The 24536-nt window shown below is 45.4% G+C and overlaps 3 protein-coding genes and 1 pseudogene across 3 annotated transcripts; 1 reads left to right on the forward strand and 3 right to left on the reverse strand.

Moving 5' to 3' along the window:
* Positions 1 to 1575: 1575 nt before the first annotated feature.
* LOC118628091 lies at positions 1576 to 2243 on the reverse strand (annotated as a pseudogene).
* A 5527-nt stretch (positions 2244 to 7770) lies between these two features.
* On the reverse strand, positions 7771 to 14203 carry CUNH11orf52 (chromosome unknown C11orf52 homolog). Its single transcript, XM_036259780.1, has 4 exons — positions 14163 to 14203; positions 9775 to 9812; positions 8726 to 8781; positions 7771 to 8489 (listed from the first exon to the last, which is right to left on the reverse strand). Exons 1-4 carry the CDS (start codon positions 14192 to 14194, stop codon positions 8241 to 8243), a joined length of 375 nt encoding a protein of 124 aa, XP_036115673.1. The 5' UTR covers positions 14195 to 14203; the 3' UTR covers positions 7771 to 8240.
* A 3012-nt stretch (positions 14204 to 17215) lies between these two features.
* On the reverse strand, positions 17216 to 20176 carry HSPB2 (heat shock protein family B (small) member 2). The gene is made up of 3 exons (XM_036259781.1): positions 20027 to 20176; positions 19434 to 19647; positions 17216 to 18965 (listed from the first exon to the last, which is right to left on the reverse strand). Exons 2-3 carry the CDS (start codon positions 19525 to 19527, stop codon positions 18511 to 18513), a joined length of 549 nt encoding a protein of 182 aa, XP_036115674.1. The 5' UTR covers positions 19528 to 19647; positions 20027 to 20176; the 3' UTR covers positions 17216 to 18510.
* A 188-nt stretch (positions 20177 to 20364) lies between these two features.
* CRYAB (crystallin alpha B) lies at positions 20365 to 23626 on the forward strand. The gene is given in 4 exon segments (XM_036259779.1): positions 20365 to 20424; positions 20426 to 20791; positions 21902 to 22024; positions 23279 to 23626. Coding segments are annotated over 4 exon segments (738 nt in total). The 5' UTR covers positions 20365 to 20379; the 3' UTR covers positions 23483 to 23626.
* Positions 23627 to 24536: the final 910 nt, after the last annotated feature.

Here is a 24536-nt window from a genome sequence, read left to right on the forward strand (position 1 = left end):
CAGGATCCAAGACAGACCAATCCTATGGTTAAGCAAGTGCCAACAGCTTGGGTGGGCCTGAAAGTTGGATGGGCAGGGCCTCGGGGTATCACGAGGGCGGGGCTACCAGTGTGAGCCAGGTTGCTGGAGTCCCAGATATGGCGACTGTCTGCTTCCCCAGGGAAGGGCTCACCAAAGGAACAAAGGCCTCTGTCAGCACGTTTGTCCTGGAGAAAGCCCCCTCTCCAGCCCTCACTTCAGTGCCAAACAGCTCAGTTCTTCCCTGTATGTCTCTGGCACCCCTCGAGCTGCCCCCCATCCTAGCTTAGAGGGAGTGAGTCCGATAAGTCCGTGCGCGGGCCCTTTAAGGAGCTGCCTGGGGCTCCAGCCACCCCAGCCTCCCAGAGCCTCAGTTCCCGCTGGTTTTTCCAGCCAGAAGTGATGGGGACTCTCTTCCTGGCACTGGAACCCTGAGCGGGGCACCCCTGAGGGACTGGGACCCCTCAGTCCTCAGGGAGGACCCTCCCAGCCGAGGTGTCCTGATTTTTATCCGCCACACGTGGGTGTGAAACCAGCCGTCTGCCTCCGCCCCTCCTACCAGTCTGGATGAGGCTGCTTCTTTAATTCCGTAGTTGTAGGACTTCCATTCAGCTTGATTTCAGGTGGTTTTGAATGATGGTTGTTCTGTAGTTTAGTTGTAACTTTGATGTGGTTGTGGGAGGACGCGATACCGCATTTACCTACGCCGCCATCTTGACCGGAAGTTCCAAAGTCCAGTTTTTTAATCATTATGTAATAATTTTAAATGATGCTTGCTACAAAGAAGGTATTCAATAAATGCTTTTAGTTGAATGATGAGTGAATAAGTGAATGAGCTAGTGGAGGAAACATTAACAAACTCATTCATCACTTCTATTAATATAGATAACATGTCGGCCTAAGTAAGACTTTGAGCCTTAAAAGAAACTGTAGTTCAGTGAAAATATTGACTGTGGCCTCTCCTTGTGTGAAATTCACATCTATGTAAAATTTAACACATCTATTATGGGTAATCATTAATGACTATGGAGAAGCAGAAAAGCGGTTTGAATAAACAAACAAACAGAATTGTCAATAGAAATATTTTAAATGACTCTGAAATAATTTTTTTTAACCTTCTGTTTTCTCACATTAACAAGTTCCTTGGCAGTAGCATATGTTTAAAATTTGCATTGCATTATCTTTAGAAACATCAGCATAAATATACACAAAAGGGCTCACATCTACAGGCAGAGGTCTCAAACGTGTCCTAGTTCCTAAATTGCTTTGTCCCCAGTCTTTTCTGCCACCCTTGAGTCTTCCTTAGACTACTCAAATGTCTTCAAATGCTCCTCCTTCCTAGCATATCAGATATAAATTCCTCACTCCCAGCTCTTAAAGCCTCCCCACAAATTGCTTAGGCTCATGTTAGCAGGCTCCACCCTGCCTCACAGATTTACAAGGCTCATTTTCACCTCCACGCCTTCACAACTGTCCTGCCTAGAATGTCCACTGTTTTTTGTTTTTGTTTTTAAATCGTTCAGGCTTTCATTTAAGAGCAATGACCCGTGATGGATTTTAGACCTTGTTGAAAGCAGCCCTGTCCACAGACTGCACATAGTCCTCAAGAGCAGTGATCCGCTCCTCTAGCATATCTGTTCCAACTTTATCATCTTGTCCTACACACTATATTTGAAGTTCTTAAATTCCATATCCCACTGGGACCAGTTTAGAAGAGCCCCAGACCAAGCCGTCTGCTTGAGTGCTCCTGACACCCTCCTCTGATTTTCCACCTCCATCTCATTATCTCAAAGTTTCATATCTAATAAGATGGAAGACTTGGCAACAAGTGCAGGTGTTTTTGGCTTTCTTTGCCTCATACTTGCAAGGCATTCTTCTCTTAGCCTCTTTGCTTCTTCACTTTCCCCCTTCTCATCAGAAAGATCAATGTCATCATCGTCTTTCCTACCTGTAGCTCCACTTCCCATGGTATCTTCCACATTAGCAGGGCCATACTTGCACAAAGCTTTCTTCACTCCTAGCAGGTTGGCTTTTTCCTTATTGTAAGACTTGACGTGATTATACCAACGTAAGGCATGATATAAGTCACCAGATGGTGGGCCGGATAACACTTTAAATACTGCCGCATCTGCTTATGATGGCACATACTCCTCAATGTAACTCTTGTCCACCAGGTAGTCGTTGACCAGGAGGCAAGTGGGACTTTTCAGGTCTCCAAAATCCATGTGTTGACTGATTCGGGACTGGGTGGCAGCAGAGGAAAAAGGAATGTGCAGCGAAGGCTAAGAGGGGAAAGAAGGGGTACCACACTTGTGCTACTCAGTTCTTCACTATGCCTAGTTCAAGTTCCACTTCTTCATAAAACTTCTCTGACCACCCATGATTTTGTTAAAATCAAGATAGACCTGATCATACTCTGTCTGGAGCAGTCATCTCCCAGATAACCCATTGTTTATACCTGCTCAAATGTCAAGTTAGTTGTTTGGCCTTCTCTGATTATTCTATTTAAAATGATAGCATCCTTGTTCTCCAGCTCTCCCAAACCTCATTTATTTTTGTTTTTCTTCCTAGCATTCATCACCATCTTGTATATTCAATATTTACTTGTTTATTTGTTTATTGTCAGCATCCTCCTCCTCAGAATGTAAACTGCCCCATGAAGGCAGGGAATTTTGTCTGCTTTGTTACTGGTTAATCTTGAGAACCAAGAATATTTCCTGACACATAGCACACGCTCAATAAATATTGACTGAATAGATAAATGAACCTTCCTTTCTTTAAAATTCAAAGGTCATAGCATGATCCATACTATATCATTAAGCACTTATAGTTAATTTAGAAATGTGAATTGTTGTCTCTTTTACTGTATTTTTAAGACAAAAGTAAATAATTTCTGGCCCTGGCTGGTGTGGCTCAATTGGTTAAGTGTAGTCCCATATACCAAAAGGTTGCTGTTTTTTTTTTTTTTTTTTTAATTTTAACTACCACAGCTGGAAGTCTTTTTATTTATTTATTTATTTATTTATTTAATCCTCACCCAAGGACATTTTTTGATATTTTGTTCAGATAGAGTGGGAGGGAGGGAGAGAGAAACATCGACATGAAAGGGACACATCGAGTGCCGCCACCGACACGACCCAACCAGGGCCAGGGACAAACTGCAACCGAGGTACATGCCCTTAGCGGGAACCGAACCCGGGTCTCTCCAGACCGCAGGCCAACGCTCTAACCACTGAGCCAAACCAGCCAGGGCAAAAGGTTGCTGGTTTAATTCCCTATCAGGCACTTGCCCAGGGTTGCAGGCTTAATCCCCAGTAGGGGGTGTGGAGGAGGCAGCCCATCAATGTTTCTCTCTCTCCTCCCTTCCTCTCTCTCTAAAAGAAGTAAAGACATATTTTAAAATAATAAAAATAATCTCTGGCATCTTTCTATATGTTCCTCTCTTAATCAATGTATTCTTTCATTAATTATTCATTAATTATATGTTATTATATGCCAGGTGTTATTCTTTTAGCAAAAATTTCAAGAACTCAGTTATACATAGATACATATACTCATACACAGATACAAAAAATAAGACTAAAAGAAAGAATAGTAAAATGAAGACAAGTAAAACTGAGACTCCAATATTAATTATGTGGGGACAGAGTGTACAAAATGAATGTGCGCCCTGGCTGGTATGGTAAGATTGTCGCCCATGGACCATGGAGTCCCAGGTTCTATTCCGGTTAGAGGCATGTGCCTAGCTGCGGTTCATCCCCAGCCCCAGTTGGGGTTGTGCAGGTGGCGGCCAGCCGATGTGTCTCTCTCACATTGATGTTTCTCTCTCTCTCTCTCTCTCTCTTCTTCCCTCTCTCCCTCCAGCTCTATCTGAAGATTAATGTAAAGAATATCCTCGAGTGAGGATTAAAAAAAAAAAAAATGAGTGTGACAGACTGAGTGGGTAGAAAAAGGAAAAAAGAGAGAAAATGGTGAGAGACTAGAGTAGGATGTTGCCAAAGTAATCACCAGATGTTAGTGTTTAATATAAACTATACCAAAGCAGATATGCAAATATATTCAACATGATTAATTAATTTATTTATTTATTAATCCTCACCCAAGGATATTTTTCTGTTTATCTTCAGATAGAGTGAGTGGGAAGAGGGGAGAGAGAAGGAGAGAGAGAGAAACATCGACATGAGAGAGACACATCGACTGGTTGCCTCCTGCACTACTGACCAGGGCCAGGGACGAACCACAACCGAGGTGCATACCCTTGACTGGAATCGAACCCACGACCCATTGGTTCACAGGCCAACACTCTAACCACTGAGCCAAACAGGCCAGGCTCAACATGAATTTTTTAAATTTACATTTCAAAGTTTTCTGCCAGCTATCCTGTAGGTAAAAATTAAATTAAGACAAGCGACATCTGGTGGCTATTTTGGAAGTGATCCTTGAGTTTCTCTACTATGAAAACGTTGCAAATGCCCCTATGCCTCTGGACTGCCATTCATGATGTGTTAGGGCTCCACAATACTAACTGCACTATCATGAAATAGTCTTTCTATAGGACCCAAGGTCTCATTGCTAGAGGTAGCCAGCTTTTGACTAAGGACCTTTCTATCTCCTAATTAATATCCCTCTGCCTTCTGCAGGATGTACAAAAAATCTGACACCACAATTCTTCTTTTGAAAGTTAACTTAGCCTGGCCGGTGTGTTTCAGTGGTTGAGTGCCGACCCATGCACCAAGAGGTAGCCAGTTTGATTCTCAGTCAGGGCATATGCCCAGGTTGTGGGCCAAAACCCCAGTGAGGGGCATGCAGGAGTCTGCCAATCAATGTTTTTTTACATTGATTTTTCTATCTCTCTCTCCCTCTTCCTTCCTCTCCCTCTAAAATTAATAAAGAAAAAAATTAGAAGTTAACTTATTCCTTAAAATGTTCACATCCTTTTCTTTTTTCCCTCACCCGAGGACATTGTTTTCAATATTTTGTTCAGATAGAGTGGGAGGGAGAGAGAGAGAGAGAGAAACATCCACGTGAAAGGGACACATCGAGTGGTTGCCACCCACACGACCCAACCAGGGCCGGGGACAAACTGCAACCGAGGTACGTGCCCTTAGTACGTGCCCTTAGTGGGAACCGAACCTGGGTCTCTCTGGACTGCAGGCCAACGCTCTAACCTCTGAGCCAAACCGGCCAGGGCTAAAATGTTCACATCCTTAAACCTAGGGATTCCACTTCTGGGACTATACTCTAAGAAAAAAAATATTTTAAATGAAGAAATAAATTATTTATTTACAATGGGAAGAGGGTAACTTAAAAGTTCAACAATAGCAGAAAGGTCAAAAAAATTAAGGACATTATAATGTTTACCAAACATTTGTACCTACATTAAAACAAACATTTCAATAATTTTGTATTAACAAATATTAAGTTAAAAAAGCAAAAGTTAAAAAGTACATTATATGACCTCAAATATGTAAATAATATACATAGAAAAAAAGACTAGAAGAAAATGTTCTAAAATATTAACAGTGAATTGCTTCTGGATTAGAGAATTATGGGTTTTTTAAATCATGGTTTGCAGTATTTCTCAAATGCTCTATAATTAACATGTTTTTTTTTTTTACAAAAGCATCATTTAAATCTTAATGCATACGTTTTTTATTAATATCTAGAATTTTTCAACCTCTGCCTTTTTTTATTAATTACAGATAAAGATAATGAATCAAGTGAGCTAGAGTTTCCATAAGAAGGGGAAGCAAGAAAAGAAAGCAAATATATTACAATCTAGTTCCAGGATAAATACCCCAGTTGTAGAAGTGTACTGAAAAGCCATTAAGGTCCTTACACTCCTCTAAACAGTATGCCAGAAACTTACAGAGGGCTCTGCTGGCAACAGGGAGTTACAGAGTCTCATAACCACATGGGTCCCCATCTTCACAGTCCCCAGAAGAGCCAGATCAGGGCCACCTTGAAATAAGAAGAAAAAGAAATGTGTAAAACTATAGGACAGGGGGAAAAAATTCCAAAAGCTAAACCAACCTAGTGGGGTCAGGCCCGGGCCTCAAACCTACCAACTTAAGTCATTTGGAAATATCAGAAATAGGATGCTAGTTAGCAGGAACCCTAGCCCAAGATCTTATAATCGCAACAGGGCTAACCTAATGGCATTTTAAAAACGAGTCAGTTAAGTTTTAATAGTAATAAAGGAAAGAGTAATGTGCCCTTATCATTAGTGAAATAAGGATGCATTTTCCCTCCTCCCCACATTTTCCATCTAAAACCAAAGGAAGGATTCTGAAGACAATCAGGAGAAATATTGGGAGCTCTGCTCCTGACACACACTTCCCTTCATCCTCAGAAATTCAGTGTTAAACAGATAGGCAGCATTTATATTCTAAGGCAGAAATTTTTATAGTACTTTAAGTTTACAAAGTGCTACTACCTACATCATCTTAGTTGACGGTCACAGTAAATAACTCTTGGAAATAGAGTTCATTTGATTACCCCCCAGCTAATAGGAAATTGGCTCAGCCGGTTAGTGATGGAGGCAGTTTCTAGCCACCTCTCTGAATCCACTTGCACCGGGTCTGTGCCAGGGTACAGCACAGGAAAGTAGTGATAATGATGCTAATGGCAGCCAACATTTGACTACATATTATGTGTCATTCTACGTGCTTAAAATTCTCACACTCCATGAAGTTGATACTATTATTACCAACTTTTTATGCTGCGATTACGATTTCAGTACTCTATCCATCTCAAGGAATCAGGGACAAACCAGGGCCGGCTGCATTTGGGAAGGATGGTGTTCAGGTTGAGAAAGGGAAGTGCATCACCGCTTGTCTCCAAGTTGTGAAAGTCTGAACCAGGAATGGCACACTGAGAACCTGTACGGCTCAGAATGGGTCGAAACTTCCTCCTTCGCTCCCTCCCTCGCGGCCCCGCGCGGCCCGGGTCCTGATCGGACGTTCAGCCGGTAGTAAGAATACCTCCCAGTTACCCGCCGCCTTTCAGCACTTACCTCTTAAACCGTCGGTGGGTCTGGTGCAGCATCTCTGTCCCCAGTCCTCCTGAGCAGGGCCTCCTCTAGCTGCCTCGTCGCCGCCGCGTTCTCGCTGCCATGGTGACGCCAGGCTGGCCGCCGCCAGATCCGCCTCCAGCCGGCCCCAGCCTGCCACCGACCGGCCCGCCCGCCTTCCCGGCCCAGACCCCGCCCCGCCCCGCCCTCTGGCGGCCGGTCCCAGCCCCGCCGGCCTTGGCCCCACCCCTGCCTGTCCTGACCCCCGCCTTCTGACTGCCGGGACCGGGTCCCCTGCCTGTACCGAGGCGCCTCCTGCCGGCCCTGGCTCTGCTCCGGAGCTCCGGCTTTCTGCAGATGGGACCTCATCTCCCGTGCGTGGGTCCAAACCACACTCTCGCCCCGCCGCAGCCGAAGCCTGCAGAGTGGGGTGCCGAGGCCCGCCTCTCTCTCCTGGCCGGACTTGCAAGCCGCCCGTAGGCCAGGCGAGACCCGCTGCACCTACGTAGAGCCCGTAAGTCCCCGCCCCAGAAAACGCACCAGGCACGTTCCGCAAGCGATTTATTGTCCCTACCGGCTCTGCACCTTCGAGAGCCAGCCGTCTGGCCACTCAGTGCTGTCAGTGTCAGTGACTTCAAGTCCTAGTAACGGATGGTTGGGAAATGCCTCCTCCAAGCCTCGGTCCCTGCCCTCATTTGACTGTTCAGGTCGGGGCCCCTTGACCCGGCCCCTAAGGAAATGGCCCAAGCCAGGCCTAGGGGCTTGTACAAAAGCTCAGAAATCTTTCAGAGCACCTCTTCTTCAGCTTTGGATGTTCAGGTATGTAAAAGGGATACCATTAAATTAAGTTTAACAAGATCAGCCCAAGTGTTTAAAGGGTAACCTGTTTTTTCCTGCACTTTTCTTGAGAGCAGGAGCAAAGGTAGGGGTCAAAACCTACCTTCCTGCACACTCAACCTAGCCCCTTTATTTTAAGAACAACTTCACCCACCCCTGACAAACCCAAATACAACTCCAAGTTAACAGTGGCAAATAAGATAGGTACAGGGAAGAGAGCAAGACTGGGGACACACAACTCCAGGGGCTCCTGAATTCTTTAAGCTCTAAATGTGGCTGCCATTCCTGGGCTGCCACCCAGTTCCCCGAAGCAGCCGATTCTCCCACCAGAGTAGCAGTGAAATGATGGAAACTGGTCCTGTCTCCCCACGGCTCACACTAGGGTTCCGTTCTTGCTGTCATAGCAGGGTGTGGCCTGGGGGAAGCAAAGGGTGGCATACTCTGTCGCATTTTCTGACTGCTGGTGCTTCACCTCCCGGGCAGAGCGTGGCTGGGGATGGCTGCACACTTGAATGACTGCATAATGTAAGCTGCTGTCCTCTGACCTGAGGCCTTGGCTCCTCTCCTGAGACGCAGGCTGCCTCAACACTCGCTCACACGCAAGTCCTGTTGTGTCATGGCCCTGCAAGGAATGGACAGCATTAGAGAGATTCTTGGCTTGGTTTGGTCCCTCACCTTCAGTGCAGGGTCAGGTAGACTGATGTCCCTTTACTTTGCCTCTTAGGGGGGGCAGGGAACGATGGGCAGAACAAGCAAGTCCTATAGATGACTAGGTTGTGTCTGTTCCAGGGTGAAAAAGCTGAGTCCTGGCATCCCATGTCTGAGCCCTCGAGAAGGGACAGGGAGGCCTGTCATTACCTTTGTGCCATTCTGCTTCTGCTGCTGCTGCTTCAGAGTTCGTCTTGGTTGACCCCCTGAGAGGAGGAAATCCAACTTAAATCCATTTTCTCTTCCCTGTCTCTACTGAGGTTGCCCTCTTCAAATATCTATTAAACTATTATGGTGAGCTTCTAACTAATCTCCCTACATCCATTCTATCTTTGTCACTTATATCATTTCCACATCCAAACTCCTTAGCAGGGAATGCAACCTGGCCCTTTTACAATCTGCTCATATCTCCCCTCCTCATTTTTCACTGGTCCCTAACAGAGTTCAACAAATGTATGTTGAGAGCCCATTAGCTTCCAGGCTATGCTGCATTGTGGGAATAGAAGAATGAATAGGCTGTGTCCTTGGCCTCAGGGAGCTTACAGTCTACTAGGGGAGATAAATAAGTACACAGACTATATTGCAGTGCAATGTGGTAAATGCTCAGCTACCAAACAATTGGTCGCTTTCAACCAAGTCAGCCTCTCCTCTTTCTTTTCTTTCTTTTTTCTGCATGAGATAATTCCCTTGCCTAAAGTAGCCTCTCTTCTCTGCTCCTCTTCCAACTTGTGAATTTGGTATTATTTCTTCAACACTGATGTTTCTCCCTATTCTTCCACAGCTGGAGTATGCATCTCTTATAGCACTAGTAGATGGTATTGCAATTACCTGTTTACACATCTATCTCTCAAACTTGATTTTCTGCTCTTTTAAGGGCCAAGACAGCATGTCCTTCCTCTTGTGCCTCTCTGCCTCCTTTGGATTCTACAGTGCCTCACATACAATATATAAGCTCAGTAAACTTTTGCTGGATGAATGAAAGAATGAGCAAACAACCTTGCCACTCCGAGATAACAGAAAGGATGAGACCCAGTGTTTCAGAGCTGTCCGTGGCCCCAGTAGCCTGAAGATTCTCTGCGGTGCAATGTTTCCTCTTATCCCTTCAACACAACTCTTCCCACCCTTATGCTCCTTCCAAAGACACTGCCTCTATTATCTTCTCTAATTTGCTACCCTCCCCCCTGCCTCCCCCTAGTTACCCATTTTCTTTTTCCTCTGGAAAATTGACGGGCAGCTCCTGTGAAAGGAAAAACAGATCACCCATGTGTAAGACCCCTGGCCTCTGTCTTCCCTCCCTGCCCCTCCCTCTGACACAGTCACCCTGAGCCAGCCCCAGAGCATTTAGAGATACCACAGCTCTCCCAAAGAGATGGTTCTGGAAGGCAGAGTGGAACAACTGACATAACCAAACCCAAAATACAGACTCAGGCAACCAGTCATTACATGCCAGGGGATGTAGCTGGATTGACGGCTATTCTGGGATTGTCTAACAGGCTAATTCCAGCATTGGGTAAGAGAGACCTGCCATATAATGGAATACTCCTGGATTCGGAGACCCTCTTACTTCTGCTTCACTGCCTTTTTAGGGGTCTCTGCAACCTGGGGTTCTCACATTCCGGGAGTCACAGAAGCTGCCATAAGCAAGGCTCACTAGTTAAGGCTTCTCAAAGCCCTTTCCTAACAGGTGACCTCCCTCCCTGCTTCCCTGTCCTTGTTTTTAATTAACGGATGTGAGAGATGTTTAACCTTTAAGGCCCACAGCACTGGGAGCTCTGAATTTGGTGAGTGACTCAGCTGCCCGGAGCTCGTGGTAGGACAGGCTTCTTATACTCATTTCTGGGCCCCTCGGGTCCCCAATGGAGCCGGGGTGTCTATGATCGTCAACTGTTTTATGGCCAGGAAACAACACTTGTCTGAGGAAATAGGCTGAATAGTTTGGAGCTTACTCCGATGCCTTTCCTTGCTAGTACATTTCCAGCCCTCACCAGGGCCAGCCTATTTGTCTGACTTCTGCCTCCTCCAGGAAGTTTCCTTCTTTTGCTACTTAAAAAGATGGAAACTTCTAAATCATGTCCATTGATTTACTACTGTGGAAAAGTCAGGGTTTCCATACACATATCTGACAGGGGTTTGTGTTTTGGTTTGATTTGGGATTTAATGCCGCTTGCTGAGTTGAGAGCAGTTAGCGTCACCATCTGAACTCTACAGGCGATTCAGAAGAAAGGCTTTGAAACTCCTGGGTCTTTCTACTTCGTCTTCTGCCACTTGACTTCTTCCTTTCTCTTACCACTGCTTAGCCTCTAATTCCCTGCCTTTTGTCACTATTGTCTTTCTACATACTTTACTTAAATGGATAAAGAAAATATTAATTCTAAAATGACACAGACTTGGGTGACCCAATTTTAGTAAATGGAGCCTGCTCCCAAGTTGGATATTGCACAATGCCTGGACACAACCCAAATGGAATATTCAGTTACTCTTAGGTGACAAGACTTTAGCTTAGAATTAAGGAAACTAAATGGGCACTCTCCTATCTTAGTAGTAGGAGTTGAAATTGGTGCAATCTTTCTAGAATGCAATTGGCAATAAGTATAAAAAGCCTTAAACAAATGTGCATACCCTTTGATGTAGCAATTCCATAGTCTAAGAAATAATCAGGTGCAAATATGGACACTTACTGTAGCATAATTTACAATTGTAAAAAAACAGGAAATATCCTAAATGTCCAAGATGGGACACTAATCAAGTAAATGGCATCTCTACTCAATGGAACATTACACATCCATTTAAGAAAGATGTTGAGGAACACCTAATATAGTTGAAAATTTTACTCTTTATTAATAAATAAAGATAATTATTAATAAAAAGATAATAAGATATGTTTTGGGATAACAACTATCCACATAGGCACAAAAAAGTATTACATGGAGCCCTGGCCGATTTGGCTCAGCAGTTAGTGTCGGTCACAAGTTTGATTCCTGGTCAAGGGCATGTACGTGGGTTGCAGATTTGATCCCTGGCCCTGGTCGGGGCTGTTCCAGAGGCAATCAATCAATGTGTCTCTCTCACACAGATGTTTCTCTCTCTCTCTCTCTCTTTCTCTCTCCCTGCCTTCCACTTTATCTAAAAATCAATGGAGCCCTGGCCGGTTTTGCTCAGTGGTTAGAGCGTCGGCCTGTGGTCCAGAGAGACCCGGGTTCGGTTCTCGCTAAGGGCACGTACCTCGGTGGCAGTTTGTCCCCAGCCCTGGTTGAGTCGTGCAGGAGGCAGCCACTCAATGTGTCCCTTTTACATCGATGTTTCTCTCTCTCTCTTCCCTCCCTCCCTCCCTCCATCCCACTCTATCTGAATAAAAAATGGAAAAATGCCCTCGGGTGAGGATTAACAACAAAAAAAGGGGGGGATTACATGAAAATCTATTTAAATGTACCTGTCATCTCTGGCTGTTTATATTTATGGTTCTTATTTTCTGCTCTTTGGTATTTTCCAAATGTTCTACAGTTATTATGTATTACTTTGTAATAGAGGAAATAATATTTTAAAATAAAAATCTCTTTAATTATAGTATCTTTAAGTCTCTGGAAGTTATTGAGATGATGAGAAATAGAGAGAAATAATATTTACCCAGTCCTACTAATATTTTCAGAGGAAAAAATATACAGAGTGGGGCAAAAGTAGGTTTACAGTTCTGAGTACTCGAAACACAGAGTTTGTTCTTGTATTATTATTTATTGTATTATTTTCCATATGAACAACTGTAAACCTACTTTTACCCACCCTGTATTTTGGTTGGAATATCTGGTGTACTGTTTCTAGCCAGGCTCTAGTCAGACTGATGCTATCAGGCTAGCGGTGTAACCTTCAGCAAGTTTTTAACTCCATTTGGCTTCCATTTTTTTATTGTTGTTGTTCAAGTAGAGCGGAAGGGAGAGAGAGAGAAACATCGATGTGAAAGGGACACATCGAGTGGCTGCCACCCGCACAACCCAACCAGGGCTGGGGACAAACTGCAACCGAGGCACATGCCCCCAGCGAGAACCGAACCCGGGCCTCTCTGGACCGTAGGCCGACGCTCTAACCACTGAGCCAAACCGGCCAGGGCTGGCTTCCATTTTTTAATCAATACAATGAGGATGATAATAGAACCTAAACCTCATGGAACCATTGTAATAATTAAATAAAATGATAAATGTAAGCTGCTCAGCTAGCTGCCTGGCATATGATGAGTGTCCGGCAAAGCTGACTACTATGACTACCACCATCAGAGGAAAAAACCAAAAATGAGGAACATGAAGACTTGAGAAGACGGGTAGTGAAAGAAACTGTTATACCCCCCCTTTTTAGAAGCTTTAATATGTTTCTAGATATCCTATGTCTATAGGACATCTCAGAGTTTAAAAAGTGCTTTTTTCCCCCAATCCTGACAACATATCAGAAAACATGTCTTATGGTTCCCATTTTACAGATGGGTCAGCTAAGGCTCTAAAACATGTTAATTAAGAAGGCAGAGACCAAATATTCTATTATTACTAAATCTGCATCTGTCACTATGCCTGGTACATATAGGTACTGAATAAAATATTTGTTTAATAAATGAACGGATAAATGAAGGATAGTAGAACAGGACTTGAATCCATTGTACTGACTCCAAAATCATATGCCCTTTTCAATGTACTTCAGTTATCTCTGTAAATATGATGATGCTTTATTCATAAACAAGGTATTGTCAACATTGCCCCAGGCGTGGAATGGAATAGCTAAGAAGGCACTGGTTGTTTAAAACCAGGTCCAGGCATTTCTAGTGATGACAGCTCTGGGAAAGAACAATGAAGACATTACAATTAATTTCCACTGAGGTTTTCACATGTCCTCTGCTCTTCAAACCTGTGATCTAAACATAGGTCATGTTATCTGTACACAGGATTTGCCTAAGCTCACACAGCAAATAAGTGTGAAAAGTTATATTCAAATATTTCATAGGTAATCTCCTTGTCCCCTGTTCTGCCCTTTCAAATAAATATTTCTCCAATGTTAATTTGCTTGATCTGGGAGGCAGTATTATGCAGTGGTTTGAAGTGTGGGCTCTGAAGTCAGATAGATCTAAGTTGGGATCTTGGTTTACTTGCTTACTAGCCATGTGACCTCGGACAACTGCTCTGAGCCTTAGCTTCTCAGCTGTAAAAACAAGAGGAGGAGTAAGGCCACCCCTCATAGAATTGTTGGGAAAATTAAATAAGATTGTAAAGTGGCTGGCACAGTAAGCTATCAAGTGCTACAATTATTATCATCATTTGGGAGGGAAAGGGAAAGGAGAGGAAGAGAAGGACAAAGAGAAACAATGCCAATTCACCATCCCAGCCTGCTCTGGGCATTCTCCTGACAGCTGGCTTGGCTGTTTTTTCTAGTCTCCTGAAAGGAGTGAGCACAGAAGGAGGTGCTGTTCTGGTGGTGGCACAGGGAGGTGCCAGGCAGAGGAAGGTGGCAGTGGGAGGCTGGCAGAGAACTATCTGCACGCAGCTCTAGTTTATTCTCAGGGCCTCCGTGTCGACCCACACAGATGTTACCCTCTCCCCTTGCCCCTACTCACCAGCTTCCCCCGCAGCAGAGCCGGTTTCCCATCCTGCTCTCTCTCCGAGGGAGCCAGCTGATTTTCTACATAAAGAGGCTCGTGTGCATTTCCTGGTTCCTGGTTTAGTTTTCAGTAGCAGCTCCCAGGGAGTCTCTGTCAGTGTCAGATTTCAACCTAGCAGGTTGGACTTTGGAAGCCACCTGCTGGAATGATTCCCAGGTGACTGCTCCAGCCAAAGAGTAGAGGAACACACATAGGTGAGAACTACCTCACCTTGGGGATTTGGAGCTGCTTTGATGGAGCCATGAACTTTGAGCTTCAAGCTCCATTGAAAAGAAACCTGAGATACAAAAGGACTCTGGGTTTCCTTAGGAAGTGTTTCTCCACGACATCACACTGTTATTGAAATATATCCTCTATAATGGAGTGAAGAGTCTTACCTTATGTTTCCCAGCACTACTCAGCTCTAATTGAGTTTCACTTTCAGGGTTATCAGTATCAGTTTCTTATTATCCTTATCCAGAATCTGGGTTTGAACACTGTAGTCTCTAGCAAACTTAAATTTAGGAAAATGGATTCCTTCTATATTTTTTCTCCCTTGCTATAGGAATTAACATGAGCAAATCACTTTTTTGTTAAGACTGTAATAATGGAGGACTGAACCTATTTCCTTACCCCGTTTCTAGTAGAAAATCATATGACTCTGATTGAAATGGCCTCAGCACTTCTTAACCACTCACTTCCCCATTCCCAGTACAGAACTGTAGAGTCCCCACTTACAGCTCAACTCAGCTTCTCCTTCCAATGACCCAAAATACACTCATTCCACACTCACCAGCAACCAGGATACAGCTGAGCAAATTCCTCTGTAGAGAATATGGGCTCCTGTCGGGCCGGTGAGGCTCAATGGATTGAGCATCATCCCATGGACTAAGAGATCCAGGTTCGATGCCCAATCAGGGCACATGCCTGGGTTGCGGGCTCAATCCCCAGTAGCGGGTGTGCAGAGACAGCTGATGGATGTGTCTCTCTCACATCAATGTTTTTTATCTCTCCCTTCCTCTCTCTCTAAAAAAATCAATAAAAACATATTTAAAAAAGAAAATTTGAGCTCCAGGAAAACCGGTGAAACCCATGAGGCTTGTCTCCAGTGCTCCCACTCCCCTCCTCAGTGCCTGTTCAGACGCCCAGGTATTTGTGTGCTTCTTATGGGCATTCAGGACCCCCACTCCACCCTGCCCTCCACAGAGAGTACCCTGGACTCTTCACTCCTCCCCCATCTTTTTTCCTTATGAAAAAAGGAGACAGTAGGACTGTCAGCCTTACAGGATTGTGAAGATCAAATGAGATAATGTAAATCAAACTCTAATCCAGGGCCTGTCACATGGGAGCTCTTAGTAAGCCCTAACTACTATTATTTCTTCTTGTTCTCAGCTAATTGTCAGATAGTAAAGGATCTTACTTTATTATCTTGTGCTGGATCATTGCACTAGCCTCTTATTTCATGGCCATGCTTCTCCCCAGCAATCCGTTCTGTACTCCATCATTACCTGTATTCTTTTCATCCTGTTTCCCAAACATCTTAGCCTAGCATTCAAAGCCCTCCACGTTTGGTCTCTTTCCGGCCACCTTTTCTAATTTAAAGAAAGACACCTAAGAGATTTTAGATGGTGGCAAACTCCAAAAGAACCAAAAGTGTGTTGTGGTAGCCAGACAGACCTAAAGCAGCACTAATAGAGGTTCCGAGTGATAAACAAGGGAATTGATTATTCCACTGAGGTCTGTACCAGTCAGTCCACGACTGGAGTATTTATTTATTTATTTATTTATTTATTTTATTTTTAGAGAGAGAAACATCAGTTTGTTGTTCACCGGCCTAGGCATTCTCGCTAGCATTCGCTGGTTGACTCCTTGCACCCACCCTGAATAAGGATTAGTCAAACCTGAAACCTTGGCGCATTGGGACAACACTCCAACCAACTGAGCTATCCAGCCAGAGCTGGAATAATGATTTTAGGATTACATGTTGAATTTCAAGTTATGTTGTCAAAAGGCAGTGTGTTCAAGAGAAAGTTGTCTGAGTAATAAGTGATATGGAAAGTCCTATAAGATATGGTCAAAAGAACTAGGTATGTAGTTGCTAAAGGGAAGCCTTAGATTCCCTTTGGGGGTCGAACGACCTTTCACAGGGGTCGCCTAAGACATAACAGTAGCAAAATTACAGTTATGAAGTAGCAACGAAAATAATTTTATGGGTGGGGGGGTCACCACAACATGAGGAACTGTATTAAAGGGTTGTGGCATTAGGAAGGTTGAGAACCACTGCCTTAGAAGAACAGGATGGTTATCTTTAAATATCTGAAAGACTCTCAAGTGAAAGAAGAATTGCATTTATTTTCTGGACATAGCGAGAACCAGTGGGCAGATGTTACTAAAATGCAGATTTTGGTTCAATAAAAGAAGAATTTATAACAGACATGTCCAAAAAGAAAATGGAGTTAACTACTTTATGAAATTCTTAGTTCTCTGTCATTCAAAATGTACCAGAAGAAGTTGACTAATAAATTTAAAAGATTTTGAATGGAGTGGGGATTTAGACTAAATCAGAAGTCTCAGTTTTCTTTCTAGCTAAGGAACCTTTTCTTTTAAATAAAGCTCATGTTAAAATCCCAGTTACAAAACAGATCAATGTGAAGCTGTTTTGGTTGAAGTCTGAGTAGAACCTTTTAAAAATTTTTTTCTTCTCAATTAGACTCCTAAGTGTAGACAATAAAAGACCATAGTTTTTTATAATTTATATTTATAATGTGTATCTCCCATAGTATATCACTTGGGGGTTGATATTTGTTGAATGGACGAACAAATGAATATATCAATAGTTATCTCTCTGAAGCATGCTTTCATTTTTAAATGTTTTATTTATTTATTTACTTATTTTTAGAGAGAGGAAGGGAGAGAGATAGAAACATCAATGTGAGAGAGAAACATTGATTAGCTGCCTCCTGCACGCCCCTCTCTGGGGACTGAGCCAGAAACCTGGGCATGTGCCCAGACTGGGAATTGAACCGGGACCTCACAGTTCACGGAATGACACTTAATCCACTCAGCTACACTGGCTAGGCTGCTTTCATTTTAAATTGATGGTAATCCTTTAACCAAAAATTGGATTCTTCAAGTGAGGATTCTTGTCCTGGGGATCCACAGTGCCTAAGAGGAGCATATGAATGGATCTCAAGAACTCTATTCAAATTGTATGCCAAATTTGGGAGCATATGTATTTTTCTGGTAAGATGATCTATGGCTTCTCTCAGATTTTCAAATAGGTCTGTAACCCAACAAAGTTAAGAAGCAACCACTTTAGTGGAAGAATTTCAGATATCTACCTCAGCCTCATAAAAGATATATTTTGGGGCAGGGAGATCTTCTGACACTTCCCAAATCATATTCACACATACTTTCTTGATTACAGAGAGTAACTGGGGTCAGAAACCCAGGCTTTCCTGCACACACCATAGCTCTAGTAATAACACCCTGCTTCCAAAGGACACTTCCCTGGCCATTGCAATCACACCAGTAGCCCTCGATCCCCTGCGTTTAGTCTCAGATTACATTGGGTGATGCAGTGATTCCTCTCTTTGGGATGTTCTAAGATACGAGGCTGATGCTTTCTCTCATGGGCCTCCCCTTGTGCAGAAGGTGGGAGACTATGGGGTTCGGTGACAAAAGCAGAGGTTTCTGTGCCTGTGCCCCTGAGTATATATACTTACTTGGTCCCTCAGAATCAGAGACCATTTTTCAGTGGACAGACCTTAATATGGGAAAACAGGGCTTTAGGCAACTCTCTCCAGCCAAAACCTGTTTTTCCAACCCCTACCCAAAACAGGCCAGACAGTCTGGAGACCCTTGTTTTTGTGTCTCTAATCACCAGCTCAGACAGTGCCCTGTGGGTTGTTTAGATGGCATATCCCTTTTCCCTCCCAGGATCACTCTCCTTTGTTGCATTGTGAGAAAATTATGGCTAGGAATGTGATCAGGAGCCAGTGTCAGCTTCCGGGTGTGATCTCAGCATCCAAGTGTGAGCTCGGGGTTCTGCAATGTTGAGCACATCTAACTGAGGAGCTTTTTTTCTAGCTATGACCTCCTCCTCCCTTCCCACCCCATCCTCCAGGCCACAGAATAGGAGGCAGCACAAACAAGGCCCTGCGATTTGGGTTTATTCAGCTCTTCCCAGAACTAAACTAAAAGCTAGGACACGTCCCAAAGGACCAAACCATACACTGTGGCCCATGCACTTTTCCCTTCCCCCAAGGATGCTGCTACCTCTGGGGTGGTGGCAGCTGCTGGCTGGGTACTGGGTCTGTGGCACTCAGGGCTCAATTCTGGCTGCCTCCTCCTCTTCCTCCAGGTCAGGGGGTGGAGGGAGGAGGGAGATGTAGACCTCATTGACTTCTGTGTCCAGATGTCGGCCACCCCGAGGCGCCTCCAGGTTAAGGATGCCATCGTGAGAGAGAGCAGCACGAACCCGCCAGGGGTCAACATCAGCAGGCAGGACATAGGTGCGGCAGAACTCTCGGGACACGAAGCCATGGCGGTCCAGGCGCTGGGGGTGCCGGGCAGACACCTCCAGCAGGTTGTCCACAGTCCTCACGGTCACCTCATCTGGGGTGAAATGGCTCACATCCAGAAATGCCTGGAACTTGCCCTCACTGAGCCTGAGCTCAGAGGCCCCTGCCCTGCTGCCTTCCCCAGCTCTGGTGGCCCGGGGCCGGACATAGTAGCCATGGTAGAGGGTGGGGGTCAGGATCTCTTCTGGCAGGAGGCCTGAGGGGCAGAGAGAGAAGGCAAGAGGCAGGATGAGGGACTGCGGGGCGGAAACAGGGCTGAAAGGAGACCTGCGGGCTGGGGGGGGGGGGGGGGGGCAGGAGGAGTAGGACAGGGCAGGGAGGGACACGACGACCAGAAGGAGGCAGCTGGGGAGAGGGGACTGAGGAAGGAAAAAGGTGGGGATGGAGAACTGGGTGGAAGAGGGGAACAGGGAGCATTCTAAGGGAGCATTCTAAGGGAGCAGCGGGGTGGGCGGTATCGGAGCACTGCGGGCGCCGCGTCTGCTCTGGGATGGGCGGAAGGGCAAGAGCTGCTTGGAGGGGTGAGGGGAGCTGGGCTAGGAGATGGCTCGCCCCAGCAGTTCAGTTAAGCCCTGCGTGGGGTGGAGGCCAGCGCCGTCGGGAAGTCAGCCCAGAATTTCAGGCGGTGGGGGTGGGAGGCAAAGGAGTCGAGTCTGTGCCATACCTTCTCCGAAGCGCTGCTCGCCCAGGCGGCTCGGGTTGGCAAATTCGTACTCGGCGGTGGCCGGGTGGGCATGTGGCACCGAGCGGCCAGACATGGCTGCGGACGCGTCGGCGGCGCTTGTCCGAGGTGCAGCGCGACCCCTCCAGCTGCCTGGACAGCCAGGGCTCGGTCCGAGGTGGGGGCGGGGTCTACACCACCCAAAATAGTGCCGAGTCTGGGGGAGGGGCAGGCAGTGGGGCCCTGAGCGCCAGCCTCGGGTGTGTGGCCAGCGCCGCCTGGACCCCCGTCCCCTCCCCAGCAACCCTTCAGCTGTTGCAGGGGACCAGTGAGGACAGCTGGGGGTCCTGGCTGGGGAGTGTGCTGGGGAGGGGAGGCCGGTCAGAGGTCCTGGAGAGCCCCAGCTGAGACCCTCACAGTTTGCACATTTTCCACACCACCTTTCTCCTCGCGGGCACCTTGCGCCCTACTCATAAAGCTCTCTGTAGTTAATGTTCTGTGATCCGTGGAGGGTGAAAGATGCAAGACACTTTCCTATTCTTTCTTTGGCATGTGGTGAGGGGTCTTCCTGCCCAGGTTAATGTCAGGGTACTTACCAGAACCTGGGTCAACCTGGAGCACCACACAGATGCCTGCCACTGACATGGTGGTAACCACTGCTCTCCTCTAGGGACCCGCAAAGAGTTAATGTCTCTGGGTCCCAGCCAAGGAAGATTCCAGTTCCTGCCCAGGCCCAAGATAGTTGCTGGCCTATTCCCCTAGCTGGCGAGCTGGAGAGGAGGAGGGGCACACCATCCGCCTGCTTGGGATTCCAGACCGTATCCCAAACGGGGAGGGGAGGGGTGCCGTTGGGTGTGGGCAGAAAGCTAGTGAAACAAGTCCAGGACAAGTCACTGGACAGGTCAGACGTGTTTATATTTCTCTTTTCTTAGCTCAGTGAGTACTGGGTATGTGTCACACTGCCAAATCCCCGATCACAAGTCTCCATGAACGGGGTGGTGAGCTGGGATAATAAAACCCCTGACATCATCATTCCAGAAGCTTCACAAGACTGCGTATATAAGGGGCTGGCTGTAGCGGCAGCTGAAGGAGCTGACCAGCCAGCTGACCCCCGACACTCACCAGCCACCATGGACATCGCCATCCACCACCCCTGGATCCGCCGCCCCTTCTTTCCTTTCCACTCCCCCAGCCGCCTCTTTGACCAGTTCTTCGGAGAGCACCTGCTGGAGTCTGATCTCTTCCCAGCTTCTACTTCCCTGAGCCCCTTCTACCTTCGGCCATCATCATTCTTTCGGACACCCAGCTGGATTGACACTGGGCTGCGGGCACCCAGCTGGATTGACACTGGGCTCTCAGAGGTTAGTCTCCCTTCTATAGGCAGGAGAGTTTCCTGAACCTTCTGGAAACATCCCCATGCACTCTACTTTTCCTCTAAATCTGGCTATGGCTAAGTGTCTTAAGATAGGCACTTGTGTATCCTGCAGTGAAAAGAGATGAGGCTACTAGTTCCTCTCTCCTCCAGTCACCTGTTTGCCTTTGATGCTCCTCTATATCCTACTTATTACATTTCCTCCATGTGCTATGAAGATCATCTTTTATCCCCTAACTTTTAAGTAGGATGCTTCTTTCTGGTTTGGTTAATAAGGATCTACAAAGAAAGAGCTACCTTCAGACTCCTTTGCTTACTACTTCTAATACCTCATACTCCTGAAAAATGTTATCATTTCAAGTTTTGGAGCCAAGACACAGCCCTACCACATCCCGAGCTTTTCCTCTCTACTGTGTGGAGCTGGAGACAGTAACCACTGTTTTCTTCCTTCTTATCTTCTCTTCTAAGATTTTCCCGGTTTCTCAGGGCTGTGACAGGGCACTGTCCTGGGTTCAGGCCTATGGAGGAAAGAATGTAGGTCCAGTGTTAGGACCCCCCACTTGTCCTAAGAGGGTGGGAGAATGGGGTGAACATATAAGGTTGACAGAAGCTGTCACAGATAACACCGTTTTAAAAATATCCAAGTGTAAACAGGAGTTGAGTGGGCAAGGGCTTTGGAAGGACAATCAGGTCCAGCAGAACATTCCAGATTGAGTGGGTGGGAAACTTGGCAGAGATCTGAGCAAGAAGAAGGGTCCTTTGTCTCACAGACAAATGACAAGGCCAGGCATTGGGACGAGAGAGGTGGCAGAAGCAATGCCCAGATCCATCCTTGTGCTAGGTCCCTTGTGTGGCCTATCTTCTTCCTTGTCCCTGTAAATAAAGTTAGGGGCTGGTGATCAAGTGGTACCTTGGGTACCACAGTGGTAGCTCCCCTGAACCACAGAGCCATGCTTATTCAAAAAGGGATTTTAAGTAAAAAAGAGGAGGATAAACTACCTGACTAGAAAGCAAGTCTACAGAATGATGAGATTGCACTAGTAATCCACATTCCCACTTTTATTTCTCTTACCCCTTTCTCCCGCTTTGCTATTTCTAGATGCGTCTGGAGAAGGACAGATTCTCTGTCAACCTGGATGTGAAGCACTTCTCCCCAGAAGAACTCAAGGTCAAGGTGCTGGGAGATGTGATTGAGGTGCATGGCAAACATGAAGAGCGCCAGGTATGTAGCCTGTCTTCTCTTCTGTTCATTCATTCAGTGCATACTGTGTGCCAGACACTGCCATCACCCTCTGCCAGCAGCATTCCGGCCCTAAACCATTAGGGTCTGGCAACAGGGATAGACCTGGTATTGTTATTGTTTTGGCCAGAGAGTGATCTTTGCTGTCTGTTTGTTTGTTTGAATTTGATTTGATTGCCTTAGATGGGATAGATGGATGTTTACTTTTCATTTAAGCCAGTGGTTCTCAACCTTGGTCACATCAAAATCAAGAGGGGAATTTTAAAAAATTCCGATGCTGAGGCATATCTCAGACCAGTCAAATTAGAATTTTTAGGAGTGGGACACAGGCATCAGAATTTTTAAAAGCTCCCTAGATAATTGTAATGTATACTCCAGGGTGAAGAGCACTGATTTAGGCACAGAGCTTGTCGGACACCTGGTTGCTTTACATAATTAAATTAACTGTATGCATTCTAAAGGCCCTTGAGTTTGGGACTTTTTAGTGTTCAGGAATCCTCTTCTCTTTAGCCCATCTTAACGTTTAACTACTTGGTTTGCCTAAGTTTCCGAGCTGTACTCAGCTCCTATTACCCTGGAGCACAAGTGGAAAAATGTTGAGAGCCTGTCTGGACAAATGCTTGAAATTCAGCAGGGTTAGGGTCAACTACTCTTCAGCAGAATTCTAGAGAATGGAGTAGCTTCTCATTACTTTCAGGGAGGGTTTTTGAATGAGTTTGCTTCTTACCAATTAGTGATAATTCAGAACCTTCTGCATCAAACTGTACAATTTGAGGTCTTCAAGCTATTTCCATTTTGCATATTTAAGTTTGGGTCACAGTCTCCTTGGAAGGAGTATGTATGTATGTATTTAACACAGCAGCAGTCCTATTGGCCTGGGACATTCCTGTAGTCAGGACAATATCTGAGCTTCTTCAGGGAATTAGATCTTCAATGCTGGATGATATTCCAAAACCTGTAGGCATTGATCTAAACTTTTGGAAAATACCTCTAAACATTTCCATGCCTCAGGGTTTGGACAGCTGTGAGGTTTTGCCTGTTTCAGACTTCTCAGATTCTCACTGGTAGGAGAGACCAGCTAGACAACTTCATCTTAGCCCCAAACAGAAAAGCTGTCTCTCATGTTGCCATGGCATTTCGTCACATCTAAGGGGAAGGAGGATGTCTGAGTTCTGAGCAAGTGGTGCTATTTTCCTATTCTTACCTCTGTGCCTTTTTCCACATCTCTTGGATTAGGATGAACATGGTTTCATTTCCCGGGAGTTCCATAGGAAATACCGGATCCCAGCAGATGTGGACCCTCTCGCCATTACTTCATCCCTGTCATCGGATGGGGTCCTCAGTGTGAATGGACCAAGGAAACAGGCCTCTGGCCCTGAGCGCACCATTCCCATCACTCGGGAAGAGAAGCCTGCTGTCACTGCAGCCCCTAAGAAGTAGATGCCCTTTCTCTAATTGCATTTTTTAAAACAAGAAAATTTCCCCACCAGTGAATAAAACTCTTGTGTCTAGTGCTGAAGCTTATTAATGCTAAGGGCAGGCCCAAATTATTAAGCTAATAAAATGTCATTCAGCAACAGATAACTGCCTTGTGCTTGAATATTCATATGTATTTTTTTAATTGGACAAATACAGCAGATCCATTTAATCATCACATTATGATCTAGGGATCTCCAGGGGTATTAGAGTCAGAATGACTGTCTCCATCACTTATTAACAGTGTAAATTTAGCAAGTCACTTCACTTTCCTGGTCTTCAGGTCTTCCATTTATAACATGGGGTGCTGATCTGTACACTTTCTGTAAGGAGTACATTAAGGAGAAAAAGTAGGTAAAGCCCCTGGCAGAGTTTAAGGAATATTAGTTCCTCTCTCTCCTCTCTCTTTGATTTTGGCCCTCAGTACCAACAACAAATCTGAATGAACTCTGGATAACAATACATGAAAGGCCTTAGTACATCTCTGAAATTAATCATGTCACCAGGGAGCATAGGTGGTGGCCCCAAAATATTTGACATTTTCCCACTGATAAGCATTGCCTTCAGCTGATTCACAAAGGCAATACATAGGACTTGAGTGATTAGTGCCAAACAAGTTTCTCAGGTGTAGTCCTAAATTATCTGGCAAATACCTCTTAAAACTAAGACTGGGAAATTTCCAATTCAATGACCCACCATTAAAAAAGTTAAGTTTTAGAATTATAATGCATAACTGATTAATAAGTGATTCTATTATTTAGCTGAAACAAAAACATCTTCATTTCACTTTTGTAAGCCTAGACAAAACTTCTGATTCAATTCATGAAAAATAGCCCTGTGTGGCTTATCTGACATAAATGCTTTTCCTTCCTTCCTTCCTTCCTCCCTCCCTCCCTCCCTCCCTCCCTCCCTCCCCTCCCTCCCTCCCTCCCTCCCTCCCTCCCTCCCTTCCTTCCTTCCTTCCTTCCTTCCTTCCTTCCTTCCTTCCTTCCTTCCCTCTTTCTTTCTTTCTTTCTTT

Source organism: Molossus molossus, unplaced genomic scaffold, assembly GCF_014108415.1.
Source record: "Molossus molossus isolate mMolMol1 unplaced genomic scaffold, mMolMol1.p scaffold_m16_p_13, whole genome shotgun sequence".
Taxonomy (NCBI): Eukaryota; Metazoa; Chordata; class Mammalia; order Chiroptera; family Molossidae; genus Molossus; species Molossus molossus.